The sequence below is a fragment of the Callithrix jacchus genome, chromosome 5 (genome assembly GCF_049354715.1).
Source record: "Callithrix jacchus isolate 240 chromosome 5, calJac240_pri, whole genome shotgun sequence".
NCBI lineage: Eukaryota > Metazoa > Chordata > Mammalia > Primates > Cebidae > Callithrix > Callithrix jacchus.
Genome location: NC_133506.1, coordinates 88,777,472 through 88,801,247, shown reverse-complemented (window position 1 = coordinate 88,801,247; position 23,776 = coordinate 88,777,472). Strand labels below are relative to the sequence as shown.

General features: G+C 50.9%; 1 protein-coding gene across 1 annotated transcript; it reads right to left on the bottom strand.

Moving 5' to 3' along the window:
* Positions 1–3,699: 3,699 nt before the first annotated feature.
* LOC100408518 (angiotensin-converting enzyme-like protein Ace3) lies at positions 3,700–16,457 on the bottom strand. The gene is given in 16 exon segments (XM_035297937.2): positions 3,700–3,754; positions 3,756–3,993; positions 3,996–4,050; positions 4,577–4,769; positions 9,468–9,626; positions 10,114–10,212; positions 12,564–12,708; positions 12,851–12,901; positions 12,904–13,073; positions 13,681–13,853; positions 13,945–14,042; positions 14,131–14,322; positions 15,017–15,139; positions 15,299–15,386; positions 15,629–15,787; positions 16,146–16,457. Coding segments are annotated over 16 exon segments (2,160 nt in total). The 5' UTR covers positions 16,308–16,457.
* Between the last annotated feature and the right edge of the window lie 7,319 nt (positions 16,458–23,776).

The following is a 23,776-nucleotide window of genomic DNA, read 5'->3' as shown; positions in this document are numbered from 1 at the left end:
GGTGGGCGCCGCCCCCGGGGAGGGCCTCTGGGCTCCGCGCCCCGCCCGCCTGCCTGCCCGCCTGCCTGCGTCTACCCTCCCCTCCCCTCCCATCCCTACCCCTGCCCTACCTCTCCTCTTCTTTCCTGCGCTCCCCTGCCCTCTCCTCCCCTCCCTGGCCGGCGCCCTCCGCGCCTGCTCCCTTCAGCGCCGGCCCGGGAGCTGTCCACGCCGTGGTGCTGAAAGAAGCCGCGCGCCGGCGTTGGGGCGGGGGCCGCTGGGCGGGGCAGTTTCTTTGGGACCCGACGGGGCTGGGGCGGGGCCTTGCATCCTACGGGGCGGGACGGGGCGGGGCAGGGCTGAGGCCCCGGAATAGGGCAGGTGCTCTCTGAGGAGCTGCTTCTGTTTGTGTCCCAAGGGCCAGTGGCCTCAGCACCTCTTGGATCCCATCCCAGTACCAAAGGGCAGTCTCCCCTCCCAGTGCAGGGAGTCCCCAGGCAGGAGAGGGGGCCACAAAAGGGATTGTTAGAGGCCTCAGGTGGTCTTTGGTTGAAGCCTCTCTTCCGGGTCTGACCATTGAGCCAGACCCTAGCAATGATACCATTAGGCCTCTGGCCTGCTCTTATAGCAAGTTACTTCCAGCTCAGCTGAGACCCAGGTCCCATGCAGAGCTCCTGCTGCCAAGCCCAGCCAGGACCTCGTCCTGGGAGGAGGGGGTAGGAGTACACATGAAGATGTGTAAGAAATATGCAATAAGGGCCAGGTGCAGTGGCTCACACCTGTAACCCCAGCACTTTGGGAGGCAGAGGCAGGCCGATCACCTGAGGTCAGGAGTTTGAGACCAGCCTGGCCAACATGGCAAAACCCTGTCTCTACTAAAAATACAAAAATTACCTGGTGTGGTGGCATGCAAGCCTGTAATCCTAGCTACTTGGGAGGCTAAGGTAGGGGAATTGCTTGAACTGACGAGGCAGAGGTTGCAGTTAGCCAAGATCACGCCACTGAACTCCAGCCTAGGCAACAGAGTGAGACTCTATTTCAAAAAAAAAAAAATAGGAAGAAGAAAGAAAGATGGATGGATGCAATAAGTGCCTTCTTCAGAGGCCTAAGAGCTCTTAGCATACAGGTACATCTTGGAAGGAGAACAGATTTAAAACCACCTCTTAGCAGGTGACCACTGATAAAAGTGTCTGAGTACTCATTGAAAATGAACACACTAGAAAAAGCAGATGGGGGTGGGATGAGGTTTATTGAAAGAGGCTTCCTGGAGAGGAAAAAGAGAAGGTGGCCACTGTTCACTGAGCATCTGGGTGGGCTTGTCATGCTGCAGAGGATTCGGTGAGCAATTTTGAGCCTGATCTTGGAGGGCAAACATTCAAATGGGGCATGCACCTTAGGCAAAGGTCAAAGATGATGTCAGTGCAGAGGGGCTGGGCGGGGGACAAGGGGGTGTGGGGACAAGGGGGTGTGGGAGAGGTGAGTTTTGAGGAAACTGGTAATGAATAAAGACCCTCAGATGCCATTTTGAACATCTAGACTTAATTGATGAGCAACCAAGTTCTTAAGGAATTAGACATGAAGGAAATATTCTGGTGATATAAACTTCACAATGGCAGATGGAGGAGGGAGGATAGACAAGGTGGCTCAGTGAGGTTTTTGCTGGAGTCCAGGTGAGAGGCTTGGAGTCCTGGGTGGGATGTGCCTTTGTCATGCAGAGCCACGGTGACTAATGGGGGCCTCTTTGGCCACTGTGGCTAGGGGATGGAAGTGGGCAGAGATGTCCTGACTGCCCCTTTGTTGGACAGGTTGGCTGTGGAGGAAAAAAAGGGGCTATTTCCCATGAGCTCAGTGCATGGGGTGCTGAGCTCCGAGGAGGGACTTGGGCAGTGGGACATTCATTCATTAGCTTATTCCATCATTTTCCAAGTTCCCGTTGTACACCATGGACTGTACTGACTAGAGTTGTTACACAGGGGTACACCCTTATGTCCATCCAGCTCTTATAGAGCTGATAGCTAGTAATAGGGACAAATAAGGACATTATAGCATAGAAAAGTAAGAGCAGGGACAGAGTCATCAAACGAGTGTGTTGCAGAGCCTGGGGCTGGAGCAAGTGCTTGGGCTCAGCCAGATCTCAGGAAGACCTCTTGAAACCTGGACAGAGGTAGAGTCCATGGAGATCTCAGCCTAGTATCTCTGTCCCCTGAACACATGACTTCAGGGCTCAGACTTTTTTTTTTTTTGAAACAGAGTCACACTTTGTCACCCAGCCTAGAGTGCAGTGGCGCGATCTCGGCTCACTGCAACCTCTGCCTCCTGGGTTCAAGAAAATCTGCCTCAGCCTCCTGCATAGCTGGGATTATAGCATGCATCACCATGCCCAGCTAATTTTTGTGATTTTAGTAGAGACAGGGTTTCACCATGTTGGCCAGGCTGGTCTTGAACTCCTGACCTTGTGATCTGCCTGCCTCAGCCTCCCAAAATGCTGGGATTACAGGTATGAGCCACTGCACCCAGCCTGGGGCTCATATTCTTAATTCAGAGAGAGCCATCATCCTCTTTTGGCCACCCTCCCACCAGCTCAGTTGCAGCCCAGGTACCCCTTCTCTGTAGTTACTGACTATAATGCCTTTTCTCCTCAAGTCTCCTCTATTCTTACAGACACTGACTCCCTGCTTCCCCAGGAGCCCATGAAACCTCCATCCAGACTCTTTGAATCCCCAAATATTGGATGTAGCATCCTCGTGGCAGGCAGTCCCAGAATGAACTAGGAGAGGCAGAGGCAGAGGCCTTCTTGTTCTTTCCCCAGGCTTGTTTCTAGAGCACTAATTTCCCAAATAGTCTCCTACAGTTCTCTCCTTCCTGTCCTTCCCATCCCCCATTGAGCCTGAAAAGGTGCTGTTTGCTCTGTGCTTGCTCCCCAGGGCAACGGGCCAGGCAGCAGGTGTGTGTGTGTTGAACAAGGCCATCTCCAGAGCAGAGTGGCTGGAGATGAGCTTTGTTTAAATATTAAAGAAGCCAATCATTAATCAAGCCTGGCTCAGTGCCCAGCAACCCACTGTCTCCATTTGAAAGGGCTTGGGCTGGGGCAGGGAGAGCCGTGGGGCAGTTTGTGAGGCTACTTGCATCTTGACTGGTCAACAAAGAGCTTTTGGGGGCTAGATTATGTTGCTGGCCTGAGGATCAGCGGAAAGATGTGCTGGTCAGTGTAAAAGCACAGTGCCCATAAACTGGGCACTGGTGATTCATAAAGGAATGTCCTGTTCTACTTGAGTACATTTTATAAGTGGGCTGAAGCAGAGTCCTTTTTCTAACCAGAGCAGAGACTCCTTGGGCACTGCAGCCCTGTAGCCAGGCTACTGAAGAAAACAAGGCTGTGTGCAGAACCAGTTCTGGGCATGACTTGGTGGCAGGCTGGTTTATAGGGACACAGCCACTGGGTCAATAAAATTATAGGTCCTGAGCCCCCTGGGGAAGGAGGTTTGCCTGAAACCCAGGACACACATAAAATCACATAGAGCCAGTTGTTTGTGCACATGGCCTCCCATACATGAGTTTTCAAACACTCAATTACAATGTCACATGTACCCAGATCTGCCATGGCTGAACCCAATTATAATTGGGCAATATGCATGCAGGCTGTCCCATCATGTGCCTCCCAATTCTCTCTGGCTCAGCCTCCCTTCTCCTGCCCCTCAGCCTCACCAGTCTCACTGGTGTCTAGTCCCAGCTCCACCATTCAGCTCTTATCCATGGAGGCTGCCTGCTGTGCTGTGAAAATCCAGATGGCCAGGCTGATTGAGCACAGCATCAGAACAAGGCAGAGGCCCAGCAGCATCCACTGTCTTTTAGCAGCCTGGCAGGGCTCCATGGCTATGCCCAGGAAGTAGGCGTTGGGCAGTGGGCTGAAGATCTCAGTGTCTTGGACCAGTGACTGTTTTTCCAGGAAATGCAGCCTGTAGGCCAGCCACAGCACCACCAGGGACATGACAAAGCTCAGGACCAGCACCCAGTACCCAAATTAGCCTTGTTGGTGTCCAGCTTCAGACTCAAAAATGTCACTTTTTCTGTGTTTTTTTTTCTGTGGAAGACATGGGAGTCTCATAGGGTAGGTGGAACTGGAGAGGGAGCTCTGGGGTCCCCTGTGGCTGTCAGAGGAGATGTGATTGCCACTGGCCCTCTCCCTCAGCCTCAGGCACCTACCTTCCAAGCCATAAGTGAGGGCATGGCCCTTGAAGGTGGGTGAGAGAGAAAAGTAGAAGGGAGAGGAGGAGGAGATGGGCACGGCTTGGACTACATGACCCTGCATGTAAGGGACCAGAGGCAAGATGCTGACCCTTTGCTCAGATGCCAGCCTGGCAGCCTAGCTGGACAGTGTGCAAGGAAGCAACTGAGCCAGGGGTGGGGGTATGGGCAGTGGTCTTGGCCGAAGCTACATCAGGTCTGGTACAGACAGGGTCACACAGCAGCAGTGCTGTGCTGGTTCAATCCAGGTCATGAATGAGCCAGAGGTTAAGGCTGGGTGGGGATAGGTGGTAGGACAGGGGAGGTTAAAGCGGGGCCTGGGGCTAGCCCGGAGCTGGGACCAGGGTAAGATGATGAAATCTTCAAAGGAACAGCTGAAGTCTGGCCAGCCTAGGATGTCCCCTTGCTGTACATTCTCAGTCACCAGCCAGTTCAGTAGGGGTTTGAAATAGGTTATGAAGGCCTTTGTAGACACCTTGGACTCCCCAGTCAGCATCTCTAGGACCTCTGGCCAGGGCTTGCTTGAGCCCAGCTTTAGATTATCCCTGGGGGAGTGAGTGCAGCTGTGAGGCTGTGTGGGGGCATCAGTTGGTGCTGCTGAGACCCCCAGTGCACCCAATCCTGGCCCCAGTGCTTGGCCAGTCAGAATTTTCCCACAGAGCTTGGCATAGTAGATACGATCACAAGTTTGAAAGAAGACTAATCTGGGTTTGAATTTCAGCTCTGTCATTTAGTAGCTGTGGGGTCTTGGGCAATAACCTTTCTGAGCCTCAGTTTCCATCACCATGAAATGGAGATGATAATGGTATCTGCTTTGAAGGGCCTTGTGATGATTAAATAAGCATGGTGCTGGGTACATTGCATGCAGGCAATCCATGTTAACTACTGATGATGATGGTGATTACTTGTAGTACTGGCACTACTGTGATTATAATTATTCTCCTGGACTCAAATAGGCATAAAGTCCTGAGACACTGCTTCCTGTGAGGTGCTCAGTGTCGGTAGATAGTGGCAGCTCTTCACTCCTTTCTGGTCTCAGAGGGTTTGGGAGGATTAGAAACATCGTGAGTGTGGGAGGTGCTCGAACACCACCTGCAGTGCTGCACAAATGTCAGCTGTGTCTCACGGCTCAGCCAGTCCTTGGATGCAGGTGGTTGAGCTTTATGCTAGCCCCCCTGCACTCATAATGGGAGTATGAAGTGTGCTGAAGCCAGAGCCCCAGGCTTCTCCGCTTCAGAGCCCCCTGCTGAGGCAGTGGTGGGAAGATGTCGATCCTTCTCAACTTGTTGTTCCTTGATCCAATCAGGAGAGACATGGGACCAAGAGGCCAGAGGTCATGATTTGGGGACTAGACTAACAGGGCTACCAGGCTTAAACCTGACCTCACAGTGCTATTTATGGACAACATAACCTTACACAGACAACTTACCCTCTCTCAGCCTTGGTTTCCTCATCAGTAAAATGGGCACCATGAATACCTGCCTTTCATCATGTTGAGGACTAAGTCACACAATGATGAAGGAGGGTTTGCAGCTTGCAAAGGCTTATGCACATCATTTAATAAACAACTGAGAAAGAATGAGATGGGAAAACTAGTCAGTGGGGCCATGGCAGAAACCACTGGAGAAGAAAAACCACAACTAACTCTAGGTAAGAGGTCCTGATGCCGGCTTCTGGGTAAGAGGAAGAATCTAGTAGGGGAAAAGCTTCAACCACTGAGAATCTACCCATTTAAAAACAGTCCTTCAGGCTGGGCGAGACAAGATGTTTGACCAGAGGCCAGCCAACAGCCCATGTGGACAGGACATGAGACCAGAGAGCAGCAGAGGTGTTGACTGGATGCTGCCTGGAGCTGTCAACTCCAAAGTGGCAACAACACACCCCATGGACAAGGCCAGGTCCACCACGGCTGGTGGGGTGAGGCTGGGGGACTTTGAGAACTTCAGCCAGGTCCAATTCAACCCTCCATTCCCAACAGAACCAGCCCAGAGCCTGGCTCAGGGCCGTCACATTTAGGAGGAAGAATTAAAAGTAGAAAAACCAAGTTTTAAGATAAATTAGGCAAAAGAGCAGCCAAGAATCTTTCTCTTTTCCCCCTGCAAGCACTCGCATCCCCTCTCCCCTCCACAAATCATATTCTGCTCTGCTGCTCTTTCATCATCTGCAAAGGTCATGACATCCTCCTTACTCAGAAACCTCTCCTCTGCCCATTGCTCAGAAAATGGTATGTGAGGTTCTAAGCCTGGAATTCAGGGTTTTCCCTGACTAGATGTCTGGCCAGCGACACGCAGGACTGGTGAGCAATGTTGAGAGATGACTCAATGGCCATATACTTTGGTGCCATGTCAGACCCTGAGAGCCCTGTGTACCTTGAGGGCAGTGAGGGTGGAAAGTGGTGAAAATGACTGAGGTCAAACATCCTACCAATCAGGTGGGCTGAAAGAGATGAGTTGATGTAAACAAAACATACATCTTGGCTGGGCGTGGTGGCTTACACCTGTAATCCCAGCACTTTGGGAGGCTGAGGTGGGCAGATCCCTTGAGGCCAGACGTTTGAGACCAGCCTGGCCAACATGGTGAAACTCTGTCTCTATTAAAAATACAAAAATCTGCCAGGTGTGGTGGTGTGTGCCTGTAATCCTGCCTACTTTGGAGGTTGAGGCACGAGAATCATTTGGAACTAGGAGGTGGAGGTTGTAGTGAGTCAAGATTATACCACTGCACTCCAGCCTGGGTGACAGAGTAAGACTCTGTCTTAAAAAAAGAAAGAAAAGAAAACAGATATCTGCTCTTTCCTCCTCCTCCTCCTCCTTCCTCTTCCTCTTCTTCTGCTTTTTCTTCTTCTTGTTCTTGTTCTTCTTCCTCCTCCTCCCACCTCAGCCTCCTGAGTAGTTGGGACTACAGGTGCGTGCCATCATGCCTGGCTACATTTTGTTTATTTTTTTTGTAGATAGGGTCTAACCATGTTGCCCAGGCTGGTCTCAAAATGCTGGGTTCAATGGATCCTCCCATCTTGGCCTTCTAAAGTTTTGGGATTATAGGTGTGAGCCACTGTGCCTGGCTTTCTGCTATTTCTTGCACACTTGCGTTTGGGGACAGAACTCCCTCCTTGGTTCCCCGGCATAACCTCCTAACCCTCTTTTTATGTTCACCAAAGCCCTTTTCCATTGCCTGGTATTATTAAATTTATTTATCCTATGGTTCATTTCCCCCTGTTGGATGCAGAGCAGCTGGTCTGCAAGGGGACAAGTAAATGTTTGCTGAATGAATAAGCGACAGGCAGCCAGAGATATTAATGCAAAGAGCAGAGAGGTGCCCTTACGTTCAACACATTCAGAAAAGCTCAAAGCTGGGCAGTCAGCTAGAGTAAAGCCCCGCAATGTGAAATGATGGGAGAGTAAATCTGTGAGGGAGACAACAGTCATGCAAGGTGCATCCCTCCCTAGGAGCAAAGCCCAGGGGATCAGTCCTGAAACCCCATCTGGCCTGGTGGTTACAGATAAACTGCATGGTGGAATAAAAAAATATGCTTATTAAATTTGCAAAGGATACTAAATTTGTGGCAATGTTAATCCTCTAGGAGAGAGGAATAAAGCTCAAGATGACCTTGACCAATTAGGGAAATGGACCTACTGAAATCTGTTGAAATTCAACAGGAAAATGATCAAGTCCGTTGGTGAGCTCCACATCACCAAGGTTGGAGTGCTGATCTTCGAACCAGTTAGATCTCCTCTCACCAGGGACTGTATTCTTTGACTGATGGAGGCCAAAAGGGTGAAAGATAACGTGTTCTGAAGTCAGTTCTGGGTTCAAAGCATGACTTTGCTTCCTGCTAGATAAATGACATAAAATGACACCACCTCTCTTGCCTTTGGTTTCATCATTTTTAAAACGCAAATAACAATGTCCCCTTTGCAGAGTTAAGAGCTGTTACTATAATATGAAACGCTGTGAGTCCTCATCAGAGAACGCCCCTGTAGTAGTAAATGCTTCACATTTTCAGTTCAGTCCTCTACTCCCTCCGGCTTTGCTCCAGGACTAAAATCCACTGCCACGTAGGTAGGCATGGAAAGAATAAGCTAAACACCAAGTGCTTAGAAAAAGACTGAAGGGTCAAAGTGGACCACAGGCTGCCCAGAAGCATGCCAAGAGGCCAGCGCAAAAGCAACCTGCATCAGCCTGGGAACTGGATTTGGACATCTCCAAGAAGAGGTGGGAGAAACAGACTGCACCCAAGGGTGTGTCAAATGCTGCTGAGAGGGTAGGTCAGCACCTTGCAAGGAAAGGATAAGGGGGTTCAGATGTAAGGCTGAAGGCTGAGGTAGAACCCTAGTGCTGGCTTCCTATCTGGGACAGTTTGGTTTACTGGCATATGTGTGTGTGTGTGTGTGTGTGTGTGCGTGCGCACGTGCGTGCACATGTTAGTGTGAGGTGCTAAACAGTGTCTATTTTTTTTTGAGACAGTCTCCCTCCGTTGTCCAGGCTGGAGTGCAGTGCTGCAATCTCAGCTCACTGCTCCACCTCCCAGGTTCAAGAAATTCTCTGCTTCAGCCTCCTGAGTAGCTGGGATTACAGGCACCTGCCACCACACCTGGCTATTTTTTTTTTTTTAATTTTTAGTAGAGATGGGGTTTCACCATCTTGGCCAGGCTGATCTTGAACTCCTGACCTTGTGATCCACCCACCTTGGCCTTCCAAAGTACTGGGATTACAGCCACTGCACTGGCTTTTTTTTTTTTTGAGATGGTGTTTCATTCTTGTTGCCCAGGATGGAGTGCAATGGTGCAGTTTTGGCTCACTGCAAACTCCACCTCCCAGGTTCAAGCAATTCTCCTCCCCTCAGCCTCCCAGATAGCTGGGATTACAGGCACCCACCACCACACCCGGATAATTTTTGTATTTTTGGTAGAGATGGGGTTTCACCATGTTGGCCAGGCTGGTCTCGAACTCCTGACCTCAGGTGATCCACCCGCCTTGGCCTCCCAGAGTGCTGGGATTACAGGTGTGAGCCACTGCACCCAGCCTAAACACCGTCTCTGAACACAGAAGGCTACACAAGAGGAAATGGGCTCTGCTTAATGTAGGAAAGACTGCAGTCTGACATGATGAAGAACTTCTGCTAGAATATAAGCTTAATGAAGCTCTGCTCAAGATGTCAAGGGTAGTCAGGTAAGGAGAAGGAGCTGGAGCAGGGCTTCCCAAAAGGGAGATGGGGGAGCCAAGAACAAATGAAGGAAGAGGGCACTCATCCCAGGAGCTTCCTGGCAATCTTGGAGTTGTAGATGTCACACTGGTGCGGTGGACCCATGTGGCCCGAGGCTTTGCACAGCGCTTCGTGGAAGAAGCATGTAAGGGACCAGAGGCTAGACCCTGGAAGTAACCTCGCTAGATAGAGGAAGTAACTGGGTAGAAAAACATGAAGGCAGGCTGGGGAGTGGAGACCAGGAGAGGGAACTCAGAGCCACTTGGGACCAGGCAGCACTGACATGCAAAGGCCATGAGGGCCCCATGTCAGCAGTCACTGCCTGGGCAGAGGCTCCTTGGGCAGGGCCCAGCCTTGGGCTGACCCTAGAGTTCTGGTGTGGGGGGGTTCTCCTTCTCCAGCTTTCTGAACCAGTAGTCACCCCAACCCTTGACTCCCTCTGACTTGCTCTCCCCTAAGAGACAGCAGGGATGGTCTAGAATATTCCCATCAGCTCTGCCCTGGCACTGTACCTGATATAAAAGCTAAAAGGATTCTAGGTCGGAGGCCTTAGAAGGCTGTGCAACCCAACAGGAAGAGATGGGCAGGGGTGCAGGCTGACATTTGGACATAGGGCCTTCCTGCAAATCCCTGGCCCAGTTCCCATGCCCTTCAGCTCTTAGGACTGGTGCTGCCAACACCTTTACCGTATGTAGGGCACACTGGCAGAAATGTGGAACTTGGCACTTGGATCAAAGTCTTCCTCTGAGCGAGGAACAGGGGGGCACAAGCCCTGGCATTTCAGCCTGGCAGGGAAAAAACAGAGGGCTTGGTGGTGGTGCCTGGCAGCTTTTCAGAGCCTTTTTCTTTTCTTTCTTTTTTTTTTTTTTTATACAGAGTCTTGCTTTGTCTTCCAGGGTGAAGTTCAGTGGCACGATCTTGGCTCACTGCAACCTCTGCCTCCTGGGTTTAAGTGATTGTCTTGTCTCAGCCTCCCAAGTAGCTGGGATTACAGATGTGAGCTACCACACCTGGCCTGGCTTTTTCTTTTCAAAGCACCTGCATGTCTACAAAACTGGACTTAGCAGGCAGAGGATACCTAATGCATTTTTATTGATTAAATTAATGAAAACACGTGGGATTGGGAATCAGAGTAAAACAATAGCAGTTAACACTGAGCACTTCCTCTACTCAGAACCATGCCTGGCTCAACACTGTCCTGGTTTCTGGGGGTGGAATCAGTAAGGGAGCACGGGAGGCAAGGGCCCTGCTTGCATCCTAACCATGGGGGACAGATTATAGACCAATAAATAAGGTCATTTCATCTAGTAAGAAGTGCTGAGAAGAAAACAGAGTAATATCCCTGCGGGGCAATACTACTGTTATTTCCATTTTGCAGATGAGGAAACCAAGGTTTGGAGATCAGGGAACTGGCTGCAGGACACAGAGCTAGTCAGTCACACCCTGATAAGCTGAAGGTCTGCTTTTGCCCTTCTGAGCTGTGCGACTGTGGGAAAGTTGCTGATCCTATCTGAGGCTTGTTGTATTATGTCTATAAAATGGAAGGAAGTAGGGCAGGTGTGGTGGCTCACACCTGTAATCCCTTCCAGCACTTTGGGAGGCTGAGGTGGGAGGATTGCTTGAGCCCTGGAGTCCAAGACCAGCCTGGGCAACAAAGTGAGACCCTTTCCCTACAAAAAATGCAAAAATGAGCCAGGTATGCTGGTGCACATGTGTAGTCCCAGCTACTCGGGTGCTGAGGTGGGAGTATCACTTGAGCCTGGGAGGTCAGGGCTGCAGTGAGCCAGGATTGCACCACTGCACTCCAGCCTGGGCAACAGAGTGAGACCCTGTCTCAAAAATAACGCTTCGTCATTGGCTACTGGAGCCGCTGAACCATCTCCAAGCTTAACAGAGTGTCAGGAGCTTCCCTCTGGTTGACAAGGCCCTATTTAAGGCCCAAGGAGTCACCACTCCTCCTCCTTAGCCCCTGGGTCCCATCAGGGGCTGACAGAGGCCTTCTGCAGGTGCCTGAGATGGCCTGCGAGGGTGACCTTAGAGAGACACAAGGTCAAGACTCTGCTGAGCCCACCAGGGAGACCTGCTCCTGAAGTCAAGGGTGGGAGTGAGAGGACAAGGGGAGGAGCTCCCAGCTCTGCCACCTGCTGGTTTGCTGTGTGACCTTGGACTGTTGTGTGTGACCTCTGTGAGCTTCAACTGCTGCTTCTGTGAGCTGAGTGTTTTCAAATGATCACAGTGCAAGGTGGTTGTAAATGTTTAAATTAAATATAAGAGGCCGGGCACAGTGGTTCATGCCTATAATCCCAGCACTTTGGGAGGCCTAGGCAGACAGATCGCATGAACCCAGGAGTTTAAACCTGGGCAACATGGCAAACCCCATCTCTACAAAAAAACTTACGAAAAACTAGCCAGGTGGGGTGGTGCACACCTGTAGTCCCAGCTACTCAGGAGGCTGAGGTGGGAGGATTGATTGAACCTGGGAGGTCAGAGCTACAGTGAGTTGTGATCGTGCCACTGCACTCCAGCCTGAGGGGCACAGTGAAGCCCTGTCTCAAAAGACAAATAAAAAAGGTAAGAGCCTGTTGCAAAGCCAGCAGCGCCCCCCAGCAACCCCAAATCACACTACAACCAGCAGACTGAAGCTGGTCAGTCCGAGGCCTGGCGGACATGGAGAAGCCCTGGTCACAGGTATTTACTATCCCATCAAATGGCCAGGGGTCAGTGATGAGGTGTAACCCAAGGTCCCTCACTCAAGGGTGATGCTGCCCAACTGCTGATGGGTTCCCATGGCCACTTGGGGATGCTAAGCCCGAGGCAGGCATGTGTACACGTTAGGGGCCTGGCTCTCTCCCACGGGGATTCTTTCCCCAGAAAGGAAAGTGCTCAGGCCCCTGCATGCCCCACTGCCTGGCACCAGGGAGGGAGGGAGGTGTGGTAGGGCCTGGCTGGTGGTCAGTGTTCTGTGATTGGAGAAGCCCAGTTGCAACCATTGTGTGAGCTTCCCAGCCACCCAGGGAGCAGGTGGGGCCACAGGCCTCACAGATGACGATACTAAAGCCTAGAGAGGATAGGAGACCTGGTCAGTGCCTACGTTGAAGATTACAGCCCATCTGGTGGAAGATGATGCCCAACCCACCTGAGGTTCCACCACTCCTGGTTGTAGACGTCCTTCCAGATGGTGCCATCAAAGACCTTCCAGCGAAACAGGTCCATCAGGTAGCTGAAGGAGATGAAGGCAATCTTCTCCAGGGAAATTCTCATCAGGAAATTGATCTCATCCTCTGGGAAGAGGGTGAGGGCAGTTAGGAGGTGACCCCTGGGCTCTCCTTCCCATGGCTTTCCCGGAGAGCCCTGACCCCACCCAGCTCTAGCTGCTACTCCAGGCTTGGGCTGCCCTCCTGCCGGGCCCTTAATACTCACCACCTGAATCCTGGTGCTCGAGGCTGAGCAGGTCTTGGTTGAGCAGATAGTTTTGGAGGAGGCCGAGAGGGTGATCACAGACCCTACAGCCTCTTCAAAAGCTGGGTTGGCGCCTGCACAGAAGATGATGGAGAGGTTCTTGTACTGCAGGAAGTACTGGATGTGACCCATCTCGTGGAATGTGGAGAGCAGGTCTTCTATGGTCACTTCCATGCACCGCTTTATCCTACGTGCAAAGGGCATGGATCAAGGAGTATGGAGAATTCCCCATTCAGAGTCCTTGAGGGATTGGGTGGTGAGGCTGGAGCCCAGATGGCCAGATGGGCCTTGGCAGTCGTTCTTCTTTTTTTTTGGGGGGGGGAGACAGAGTCTTGCTCTGTCACCCAGGCTGGAGTGCAGCAGTGGCACAATCTCTGCTTGCTGCAGCCTCCACCTCCCATGTTCCAGTGATTCTCCTGCCTCAGCCTCCTGGGTAGCTGGGATTACAGGCACATGCCACCATGTCCAGCTAATTTTTGTATTTTTAGTAGAGAGGGTTTTACCATGTTGGCCAGGCTGCTCTTGAACTCCTGACCTCACATGATCTGCCCATCTTGGCCTCCCAAAGTGCTAGGATTACAGGTGTGAGCCACACACCTGGCTGGCAGTTGTGCTTTCTCACTCCAGGCCCCATATCCAACCAGCAACCAAGCCCTTTGCTCTCATGCCACCTTTCCTTCTGTGTTTCTCGCTTGCGTTCCCCGTCCTCTGCCCTAGCTCTCTCCTGCCCAGACTCCTAAGACAGGCAGACAAGGGAGGGGAGAGGTCCGGGCGTGTGGTGCCACTGTGAGCACCTGAAGTCATTGTCGTGGCAGAAGTTCCAGGCGGAGGCGTGACACTCCACCTCTCGCCCATCGGTTGGCCTCGTCAGCATTGACTTTTTCCAGAAACTGGGTGGGGCAGGCAGCAGCCCCAAGGAGGTGAAGAATTTCTCAGCCTCTCCAAACATTGTCTTTGGCTTCCAGTGCTGAGGGAGAAGAGGGGGTGTGTGGGGTGCTGCGCTGTTTGCCCAAGGATGTTGAGAGGGAAGGACAGGGACAGACAGGCCAAGCACTAACCTGGCCTTTCATGATCTTTGTGACATCCTTGGGGGTCTTCTTCGGAAAGGGCAGGACCAAGTCTAAGATGTTGTCCCAGGACTGAGCCCACATGTTCCCTGGAAGAAGCGGAGAGCGGCTAAGAGGAGGCTGGGGACAGTTTCTGCCCTTATAGGTCCTCACCTCAGCCACCAACAGGGCTTTTACCCAGGAGGTGGGCAGGGATGGGCCCCCTTAGGGGGATGAGCTTGGGCTGGTAGTGGCGGTGCAGGGCCCGGCGCACGTAGGCATGCAGGTTCAGGTAGAGCGGCCACAGCTCCTGGAAGAGCTGCTCCAGGTCTTGCTCCAGGGTGTCCGACTCATACTTGGAGCGCCACAGGGCCCCCATGTCTTTGTAACCTGGGACAGGAGAGAGGACTTGCTAGGAGCTCACTGTATCAAACTTTAGCCCTGGCCTAGCTGGCAGGAGACCCAGACACCTTCTAGGGAAGCCACTCAACCTTGCTGACCCTCTGGGTCTTCTTTGGCAAAACGGGGAGAATGCCTGTCCATTTCAGAAAGGCACTGAGCAAAGTCCATGATCCGAGCTCCCCACCATGCCTGCAAGGCCCTGTGGTCCCTCTCACCCCACCTCATCCTTCGCGCTGTGGCCACCTGGGCTTCTATGGGATCTTCCAGAGCACTGGCTCCTCCCGCATGAAGCCTCTGCCTAGGATGCTCTTCTTTCACATCTTGCTCCCTAACTTTTCCTCATCTTTCAGGTCTTGGATAAATGTCAGAGGCCTTCCCTGACCCCTTGTCTGCAGCAGCCTCTTCTCATTCTCTCTCTCAGCGGCCCCTTCCTATTCCACATCACCCCAGGTGGTTTTACTGAATATGACGATCTCCCCGCAGGACAATAGGCGCATGACGGCAGGTGCCTGTCTTTTTACCTGTGTGTCCTCAGAAGCTCCCAGCACCCAGCACATAGGTGCTCTACGAATATTTGGAGAGCTCAGCTGCAGGGCTCATGGGTCCTGTCTCCAGGGCCCTACGGCCAACTTTGCCCCTTCCTTGGCATCATTCTGAGCCCCGTGGTGTCCCGTCTGCTCACCACTGAGCTGCACGTAGTGTTCAAAGGTGGTGCGGATCTGGCGGCCCACGGCATCCCGCCAGCCCTGCCAGGCCCACAGCAGCCCCTTCTCATCCCTGGAGGTGGCCATGACTTCTTCGAGTTCTATGCCCGGAAAAGGAGCCATGGGGGACCCACTCCCACCCACCTCTGCCCTCACCCTACCCACAACAAGGGAGCGTGGTTGGGGGCTGGGAGGGGCCCCTGGAAGGGACTGAGTGCTGGAGATTCTGTGGTTGGGTAGAGCAGGGCTGGGGTGCTCACCAGGCTCCAGGGACAGGCAGGGCCCCTCGTTCAGGCACACCTGGGCCATACTGTACGTTGTCTCCATGTAGGCCAGAAGCTCACCATTCTGGGAGGGCAGGTGTTACCCAGGGCAGGCCCGTGCCCCTGGGCCCACCCCCAGTGCTTGCCCCACCAGCCAGGAGAGATCAGCACTCCCACCTCTACTCCTCTCCTTCTCCAGAGGAAGTTCTGATCCGGTCCCCTCCTCCACTCCACTGCCTCCCTCCTGCCCCAGACACTCTGGCTCCCCCAGCAGACCCCTGGGGCCAGGGAGCATGTGCCTAAAGATCTAGGGGCCCTGTCCATCACCTCCTGCAGTTCATCCTTGGGCAGAGCTGCCTTTTCTATGTTCTGTAGCTTACTCAGCATGCACTTCACGTCTGGGTCCTGGAACTGGGTGACCTTAAACAGGCGGGCCCAGGTGCCAAAATAAATCATGAACTGGGACCTCTCCATGTCCTTGTGCAGCTGCAAAGAGGGCCAGCAAGGTTGGGGGATGGGGGAAGGGTTCCACTTGACTTTCAGGGCTGTGGCATCCCAACTGACTCCCTAAGGGAGCAAGATTTGCTAAGAGGGAGAGGGAGGAAGCCTGGGTCCCTAAAAGCAAGGAGGTGAGATTTACAAAGGACAAGAAGCAAGAGATTCTTGCCAGGAGATAGTTTAGGCCTTCCAAGAGGCCCAGAGCTTGCAGCCTGCTTTGACATGTACTCTGGGGCTTCCCTTATTCCTCTAGCTCGGGATGGGGCCAGGAGGTGTGGTGCCTATGCCCCCAAGATCCCTGAAAAGAGCAAAGCGAGGAGAGGCTGGGGTGGAGGTGGTACCACACCATCTCCTCCTGATTTTTCTGGTTGATGTTGGTGACATAGTTCTAAGTGGCCTCCATGAACTGGTTCAACACAACTTTGGCTGTTTGGTCACACAACTGCAGGAACATCTTGGCCTCAGTCTCATTGTAGAAGTCATCTGCAGGGAAGGATATGGGCATCATGTGCTGGGAAGGTCCTGTCTCTACCCAGTCCCCTTGTCTGGTCCCATGCTCCTTGGGATCCCAGTCACACCTAAGCTATAAGCACTCTTGATCCTGAGCCGAGGCAAGATCTGCCCGTAACAGAGGAGCATAAGTAGGGAAGGTCCAGGACGAGCCCATCTTGCTCCCATGACCAAGAGAACAGCAGAGCTGGGTGAGGCTATGGGCCAGTCACAAGCTAGCTCCATATTGGAGCTAAAAGCAAGGAGTCTCCTCAGGGCCCAGAGGCTCAGCCACATAATGTTAGAACTGGAAAGCCCCATCTACCTCCTGGTCCAACTCTCCCCATTTTACAGATGGGGAGACTGAGGTCCAGAAGGTCAAGCCAAATGACTTGGTTCATGTAGTTAGTTAATGGCGGAGCCAAAAGGAGGAACCAGGAGTCTTGACTTTTAGGCCAGAACTCATTCTGCTCTCCTCAGTCACTTTTCCCTGGGGCTGGAGCCACCCTTGGGTTATGGCCAGGGATTGATGAGGCCCTCCCTCCACAGGCTGGGACCACTTCTGAGAAGGTGGATGGGATGACGGATGGATAGATGGAGGTGATATCTCTGGGTCTTTGGAAGCCAGGTTGTCTCTCCGGGTTCTTCTAACCTGACCTCTTTCGTTCAAGTTTGGTCTTTTTCTCTCTTACAGGCTGTGTGATCATCCCCAGGGCTGTTCAGAGCCCTCCCCATCACACCTGTTTCTCCACGGAGAGCCTGATGTTATGAGTTTGCAATCAGGCGAGGGCACACGAGGCAGGGACTGGGTGGGGTATGGAGAGGTGAGGCTGGCACCTTCCATCCAGGGTGCATGAGTACCTGAGCCTAGTCTGAAAACCAGCTGGAAAGATACCAGCTCTCTGTAGGCCCGTGGCGACCCCAGTACTCTGACACTGAGGTCTGTGGAGGCCAGCTCCATCTGTCGCACCTTGGGTTGCTCCTTAGACTCACTTCCCTCCACATGCGGAATCCCTGAACGCTGTGTTGCCTTCAGTTACTCTCAGCCTACGGCTGCTCACATCTTCACAAAGGCCCTACCTCTACACATGGGCTGATACCACGATTAGAGAAAATGATCAAATAACTCACAAAATATGATTCATTATGGGTAAAATATATTTGTAACCTGAAGAAAGAAAAAATTAGTGACACTTCTAATTAAGCTGATTGACTGAGCTCACAGGGAAGTCTCCCTTCCTGCTCCAAGCATATAAATATGTATTAGTCCATTCTGACATTGCTGTGAAGAACTACCTGAGACTGGGTAATTTATAAAGAAAAGAGGTTTAATTGGCTCTACAGTTCCACAGGCTGTACAGGAAGCAAGGCTGGGGAGGCCTCAGGAAGCTTACAATCATGGTGGAAGGTGAATGGGGAAGCAGGCATGTCTTCCCTTGGCGGCAGGAAAGAGAGAGAAGGCGGTGGTGATACACACTTGTAAACAACCAGATCTGCCAGGCACAGTGGCTCATGCCTGTAATCCCAGCACTTTGGGAGGCTGAGGCGGGCGGATCATGAGGTCAGAAGATTGAGACCATCCTGGTCAGAAGATTGAGACCAACGTGGTGAAACCCCATCTCTACCAAAAATACAAAAAAAAAAAAAAAGCCAGGCATGATGGCGGGAATCTGTAGTCCCAGCTACTTGGGAGGCTGAGGCAGGAGAATCACTTGAACTTAGGAGGTGGAGGTTGCAGTGAGCCAAGATTGCTCCACTGCACTCCAGCCTGGGCGACAGAGTGAGACCTCATCTCAAAAAAAAAAAAAAACCAAAACAAAACAACAAGAACAAAAACAAAACAAAACAAAACAAAAAACAACAAAGCAGATCTTGAGAACTAACTCACTGCCAGGAGAACAGCAAAGGGGAAGTCCGCCTCCATGATTCAACATGCCCACCTCTCCTCCAACACTGGAGATGCCAGAGGGCATTCATCCAGAGAGCTGCAGCATTGGTGTGGCTGGACAGCTGATCCCAATGGAAATGAGGTCTCTGCCAAGCTGGGAGCTCCTGCAAGCATCAGGTGTGTGTATGGGATTGCGCAGAATGCTGTTCCAACTGAAGATGGCTGATGGGTCCAGTTTACTGAGTTTAAGAGAAAACCCAGTTATAGGAGGCACAATAATAATTACCAACTCTCACTGAGCACTTTCCAGGGGCTATAGGGACCATGTGGGGGGCTTTCAGCATATGAATCCTCACAACAAACCCATGAGGCAAATGCTGTGATCAACAGTTCCAGTTTACAGATAAGGAAACAGAGGCACAGAAAGTTTGAGGAATTTGCTCATAGTCACACAGCCAGCAAATGGTGAAGAGGGGCTCAAATTCATATGGCTGGTTCCAGAGCTTGTGCTAAATTGCGGACACAATGAATGAAGCAGGCCGCAATGGAGGAAGGACAAGTCTCAGAGCAAGCAGAAAGGGACTTAAGATGCAGGTCTTTATGCCATATGTAAAAATTACTCAAATTAGATCACAGCTTATTTTCTTTTTTCAATTTAAAAGAGCACGTTTAAGGCTGGGCACGGTGGCTTATGCCTGTAATCCCAGCACTTTGGGAGGCTGAGGCAAGTGAATCACTTGAGGTCAGGAGTTCAAGACCAGCCTAGATCAACATGGTGAAACCCTGTCTCTCCTAAAAATACAAAAATTAGCCGAGAGTGGTGGCACATGCTTGTAATCTCAGCTACTCAGGAGGCTGAGGCTGGAGAATGGCTTGAACCCGGGAGGCAAAGATTGTAGTGAACCAAGATCACACCACTGCACTCCAGCCTGGCAGACAGAATGAGACTCTGTCTCAATAAATAAATAAATAGAATAAAAATTATAAAAGAGTACATTTAACACCTTGTCTTGGATAATCTAACAGTCATGAGGTCTTTGTAAAGGGGAACAAAAGAGCAAAGTCTACAAAATTCTTAGAACATGGGGGAAGTTTTATGACTTTGGACCTGGCAATGATTGCTTGGATATGACACCAAAAGCATAGGCAACAAAAGAAAAAGTAAGCAAATGGAACATCGTCAAAATTTTAAACTTTTGCATATCAAAAGACACTATAACAGAGCAAAAAGGCAACCCATGGAATGGGAGAAAATATGTTAGTCACAGACATGCTAAGGAATTAATATCCAGAATGTATAAAGAACTCCTCAAACTCAACATTCAAAGATGGGCAAAGGGCCAGTTGTAGTGGCTCACAGGTGTAATCCCAGCACTTTGGGAGGCCGAGGTGGGTGGATCACCTGAGGTCAGAAGTTCGAGACTAGCCTGACCAAAATGGTGAAACCCCGTCTCTACTAAAAAAAATACAAAAATTAGCCAGGTGTGGTGGTGGGTGCCTGCAGTCCCGGCTACTCAGGAGGCTGACACAGAATTGCTTGAACCCGGGAGGCAGAGGTTGCAGTAAGCCAAGATTGCACTACTGCACTCCAGCCTGGGCAACAGAGCAAGACTCCGTCTGAAAACAAACAAGCAAACAACAAAAAACAAAGATGGGCAAAGGACTTGGGTAGACATTTCTCTAAACGTCCGGGCGCGGTGGCTCACACCTGTAATCACAGCACTTTGGGAGGCCGAGGTGGGTGGATCACGAGGTCAAGAGATCGAGACCATCCTGTTCAACATGGTGAAACCCCGTCTCTACTAAAAATACAAAACATTAGCTGGGCATGGTGGCGCGTGCCTGTAATCCCAGCTACTCGGGAGGCTGAGGCAGGAGAATTGCCTGAACCCAGGAGACGGAGGTTGCGGTGAGCCGAGATCGCGTCATTGCACTCCAGCCTGGGTAACAAGAGCGAAACTCCATCTCAAAAAAAAGAAAAAAACTAAACACAGAATTACCATATGATCTAGAAATTCTCCTGGGTATAAGGAGTATATCTCCTGGGTATTACTATCCTGAAAGCAGGGACTCAAACAGACATTTGTACACAGTTCTGTCAACCTGAAATAATAAAAAAGATCAGAATTCAGTTTAACAGGTTCATTCGAGTGCGAAGCTGAGGATGGGCATTCTCACAGACTCCAAAGAAATGGGGTCAGTGCTCTGAAGCTGAGAAGTTTAGGGTCTTACTTTATAGTCAGAAAACAAAGAAATTAGGTAGAATAATGACATTTCCCATATAAAGTTGGTTTATGAGTTACAGCAATTTGATTAGTTATAGCTCATTTTCTTTTTTCATTTTAAAAGAGTACATTTAACACATCTTGGACAATATGACAGTCATGAGGTCTCCGTGTGGGATAGGAAAGAGGGAAGTTAATCTGCATTGAAGTTCAACAGTAAAGAGGAAAGGGATCTTCTCTGAACCCTTCAGTTTTTTACAATATTTCACAAAACAATGTAGCTAAGAGGAAAAGGAGTAATCTGTAATCAGGGAAACAAAGCTCTTAGCTGTCTGTAAATGACCCAGGTCCCATCATTACTTTCCTCCAAGGCTCAGAATAATTTAAAGTTTCAACAGCTTTGATTTTGAATTACCTTTTTCACAGTTCATAGTAGTAGTATTCACCATAGCCAAAAGGTGGAAACCCGTATGTTCATGGAAGAATGAATGGATAAACAAAATGTGGTATATACATGTAATGTAATATTACTCAGCCTTAAGAGGGAAGGAAATTCTGACTTGAAAACATTATGCTGAGACAAGCCAGAGACAAAACAAATGCTGTACATTTGTTTTGTACAGTTTAATGGGTACAGAGGCTGGGTATTGTGGCTCATGCCTGTAATCCCAGCACTTTGGGAGATGAGGCGGGTGGATCACTTTAGTCTAGGAGTTCGAGACCAGCCTGGACAACATAAAGAGACCTCATCTCTACTAAAAAAAAAATTTTTTTTTTGAAACAGAGACTTGCTCTGTCATCCAGGCTGGAGTGCAGTGGCATAATCCCAGCTCATTGCAACCTCTGCCTCCCGGGTTCAAGTGATTCTTCTGCCTCAGCCTCTTGAGTAGCTGAGATTACAGGCACTCCCTACCATGCCGCTAATTTTTTTTTTTTTTTTTTTTTTGAGACTGAGTCTTGCTCTGTCGCCAGGCGCCAGGCTGTAATGCAGTGGCGTGATCTCGGCTCACAGCAACCTCAACCTCCCGCGTTCAAGCAATTCTCCTGCCTCAGCCTCTCGAGTAGCTGGGACTACAGGTATATGCCACCACACCCAGCTAATTTTTGTATTTTTTTAGTAGAGACAAGGTTTCACCCTGTGGTCCAGGATGATCTTGATCTCTTGACCTTGACCCCAGAGTGCTGGGATTACAGGTGTGAGCCACCGCGCCCGGCCTAAATTTTGTATTTTCAGCAGAGGCAGGATTTTGCCACTGTTGGCCAGCCTGGTCTCAAACTCCTGACCTCAAGTGATCTGCCCACCTTGGCCTCCCAAGTGCCGGGATTACAAGCATGAGCCACTGCGCTTGCCCTCTACTAAAAAACTTTAAAAAAATTATCTGGGTATGGTGGTGCATGCCTGTGCTCTCTGCTACTGGGGAGGCTGAAGTGGGAGAATTGCTTGAGCCCAGGAGGTCGAGGCTGCAGTGAGCCTGGGCAACAGCATAAGCACCTTTTTTGGGGGCAACTTGTCTCAAAAAAAAGAGGGAACTTCCGGAAATGGAGGGTGGTGATGGCTGCACAGAGATGCAACAATGTGAACGTACTCAGTGCCACTGAACTGTTTGCTTACAAATAGTTACGATGGCAAATTTACATTATGTATATTTTGCCACAATTTTAAAAAACTAGGTCTTTAAAGTGATTCAGAGAACAGAATCTGTGAGGCAAAAATAGGCTTTTATGAAAACACAGGTGGTTTGAAAGAGACAGGGATGCTAAAATAACACTCTTGAAGGCCAGATTCAGCAGTAGGCTAAAAATCAGAAGCACTGGGCCTGAGGACACAGCTGGGGAATCTCCAGGCACAGAGGACAGGAAATGGGGTGAGCACTTTGAGCAAGAATTAGGAGACTGAGGGCAAGACAGAAAGCCCCAGGCAGGGTCTCATGGGGGTCCTCAAAGGAGAGGCGAGAGGATGAGGGAGAGATGATATGGGAAGGGAGGATGAGGCAGAGGCGACATGAGGAGGGAGGATGAGGGAGATGAGAGAGAAGATGAAGCAGAGGCGACGTGGGGAGGGAGAATGAGGGAGATGAGAGAGAAGATGAAGCAGAGGCGACGTGGGAGGGAGAGGATGAGGGAGAGGCGACATGGGGAGGGAGAATGAGGGAGAGGATGAGGCAGAGGCGATATGGGGAGGGAGAATAAGGGAGAGGATGAGGCAGAGGTGACACGGGGAGGGAGAGGATGAGGCAAAGGCGACATGGGAGGGAGGATGAGGAGAGGTGACCTGGGGATATGGCTGAGTGCTCCCGGAACTAAGGCAAGCTGTGGGACCCCAGTGGACAAGCTCCGTGTGCTCCAAGTAAGAAGACAATTGACCAACTGCGCAAGGACGTGTGGTGGGAAAGTTCCTGGAAGGCAGCTGGGAGATGTGAGTTTTCAGTCCAGCTCCATCATCCCGTTGTCCTGGGTCCTCTTCCTGTCTCAAGTGAGGCGACTGATCTGGACTTGGCCTATCTGGGGATGTGATGAAACTAGCTTTCTCAGATGATGCAGTCATTATAAAGAGAAGACACTCTGTACTAGGATTTTGTATATCATTTCATTTCATCTTCATGGCAATCCCAAGAGGGTTGATAAGAACTGTTTCATAGGAAAGCATATGCAGACTGCAAAAGCAAACTGCCCAAGGTCACACAGGTAAGAGGTCCAGAGGGGTTAAGCACTTTTTCACTCATGTTAAAAGTCAGTGTGGGATAGGAAAGGGGGTGGGTAGATGGAGGAATGTGGAGGGTTGGAAGGGGTGCGGGGATCAGAGAAACTGTCTGGCAACCACCACCTGTAGCCAGCATAGGTGAGAGCTGGTTACAAGAGCAGATTGGCAGGCACAGCATGGGGACAGGCTCAGCCTTCAGGGCCACTGGACTGCGAAACAGAAAACACTGGGCTGGCACCTCCTCCTCCTGTCACCACGTCGTCTTCCTCTGCTACCTTCTAGGTATCCCCTACTCACCCCTTTCTTACTCAAGGAAGCAAAGACAGGCATCTAAAGAATGATACTACTTTGAAAAGTCCAGAGTAAAAGGCTGGCCAGACCCATGCCATGTGGAGTGTCTCTTCCCCTAGCTGCAGCACAGTCCTTTGGGTTTTGAAAGCTGTGACCTCACACTGCCCACAAGCTCTGACAGGCAGCATGAACCTCTGTAGTTCATAAAAATAGAAAGTGGGGCTGGGTGCAGTGGCTCACGCCTGTAATTCCAGCAGTTTGGGAGGCTGAGGCCAACTGAGGTCAGGAGTTCAAGACCAGCCTGGCCAACATGATGAAACTCCATCTCTACTAAAAATACAAAAAGTTAGCAGGACATGGTGACAGGCGCCTATAATCCCAGC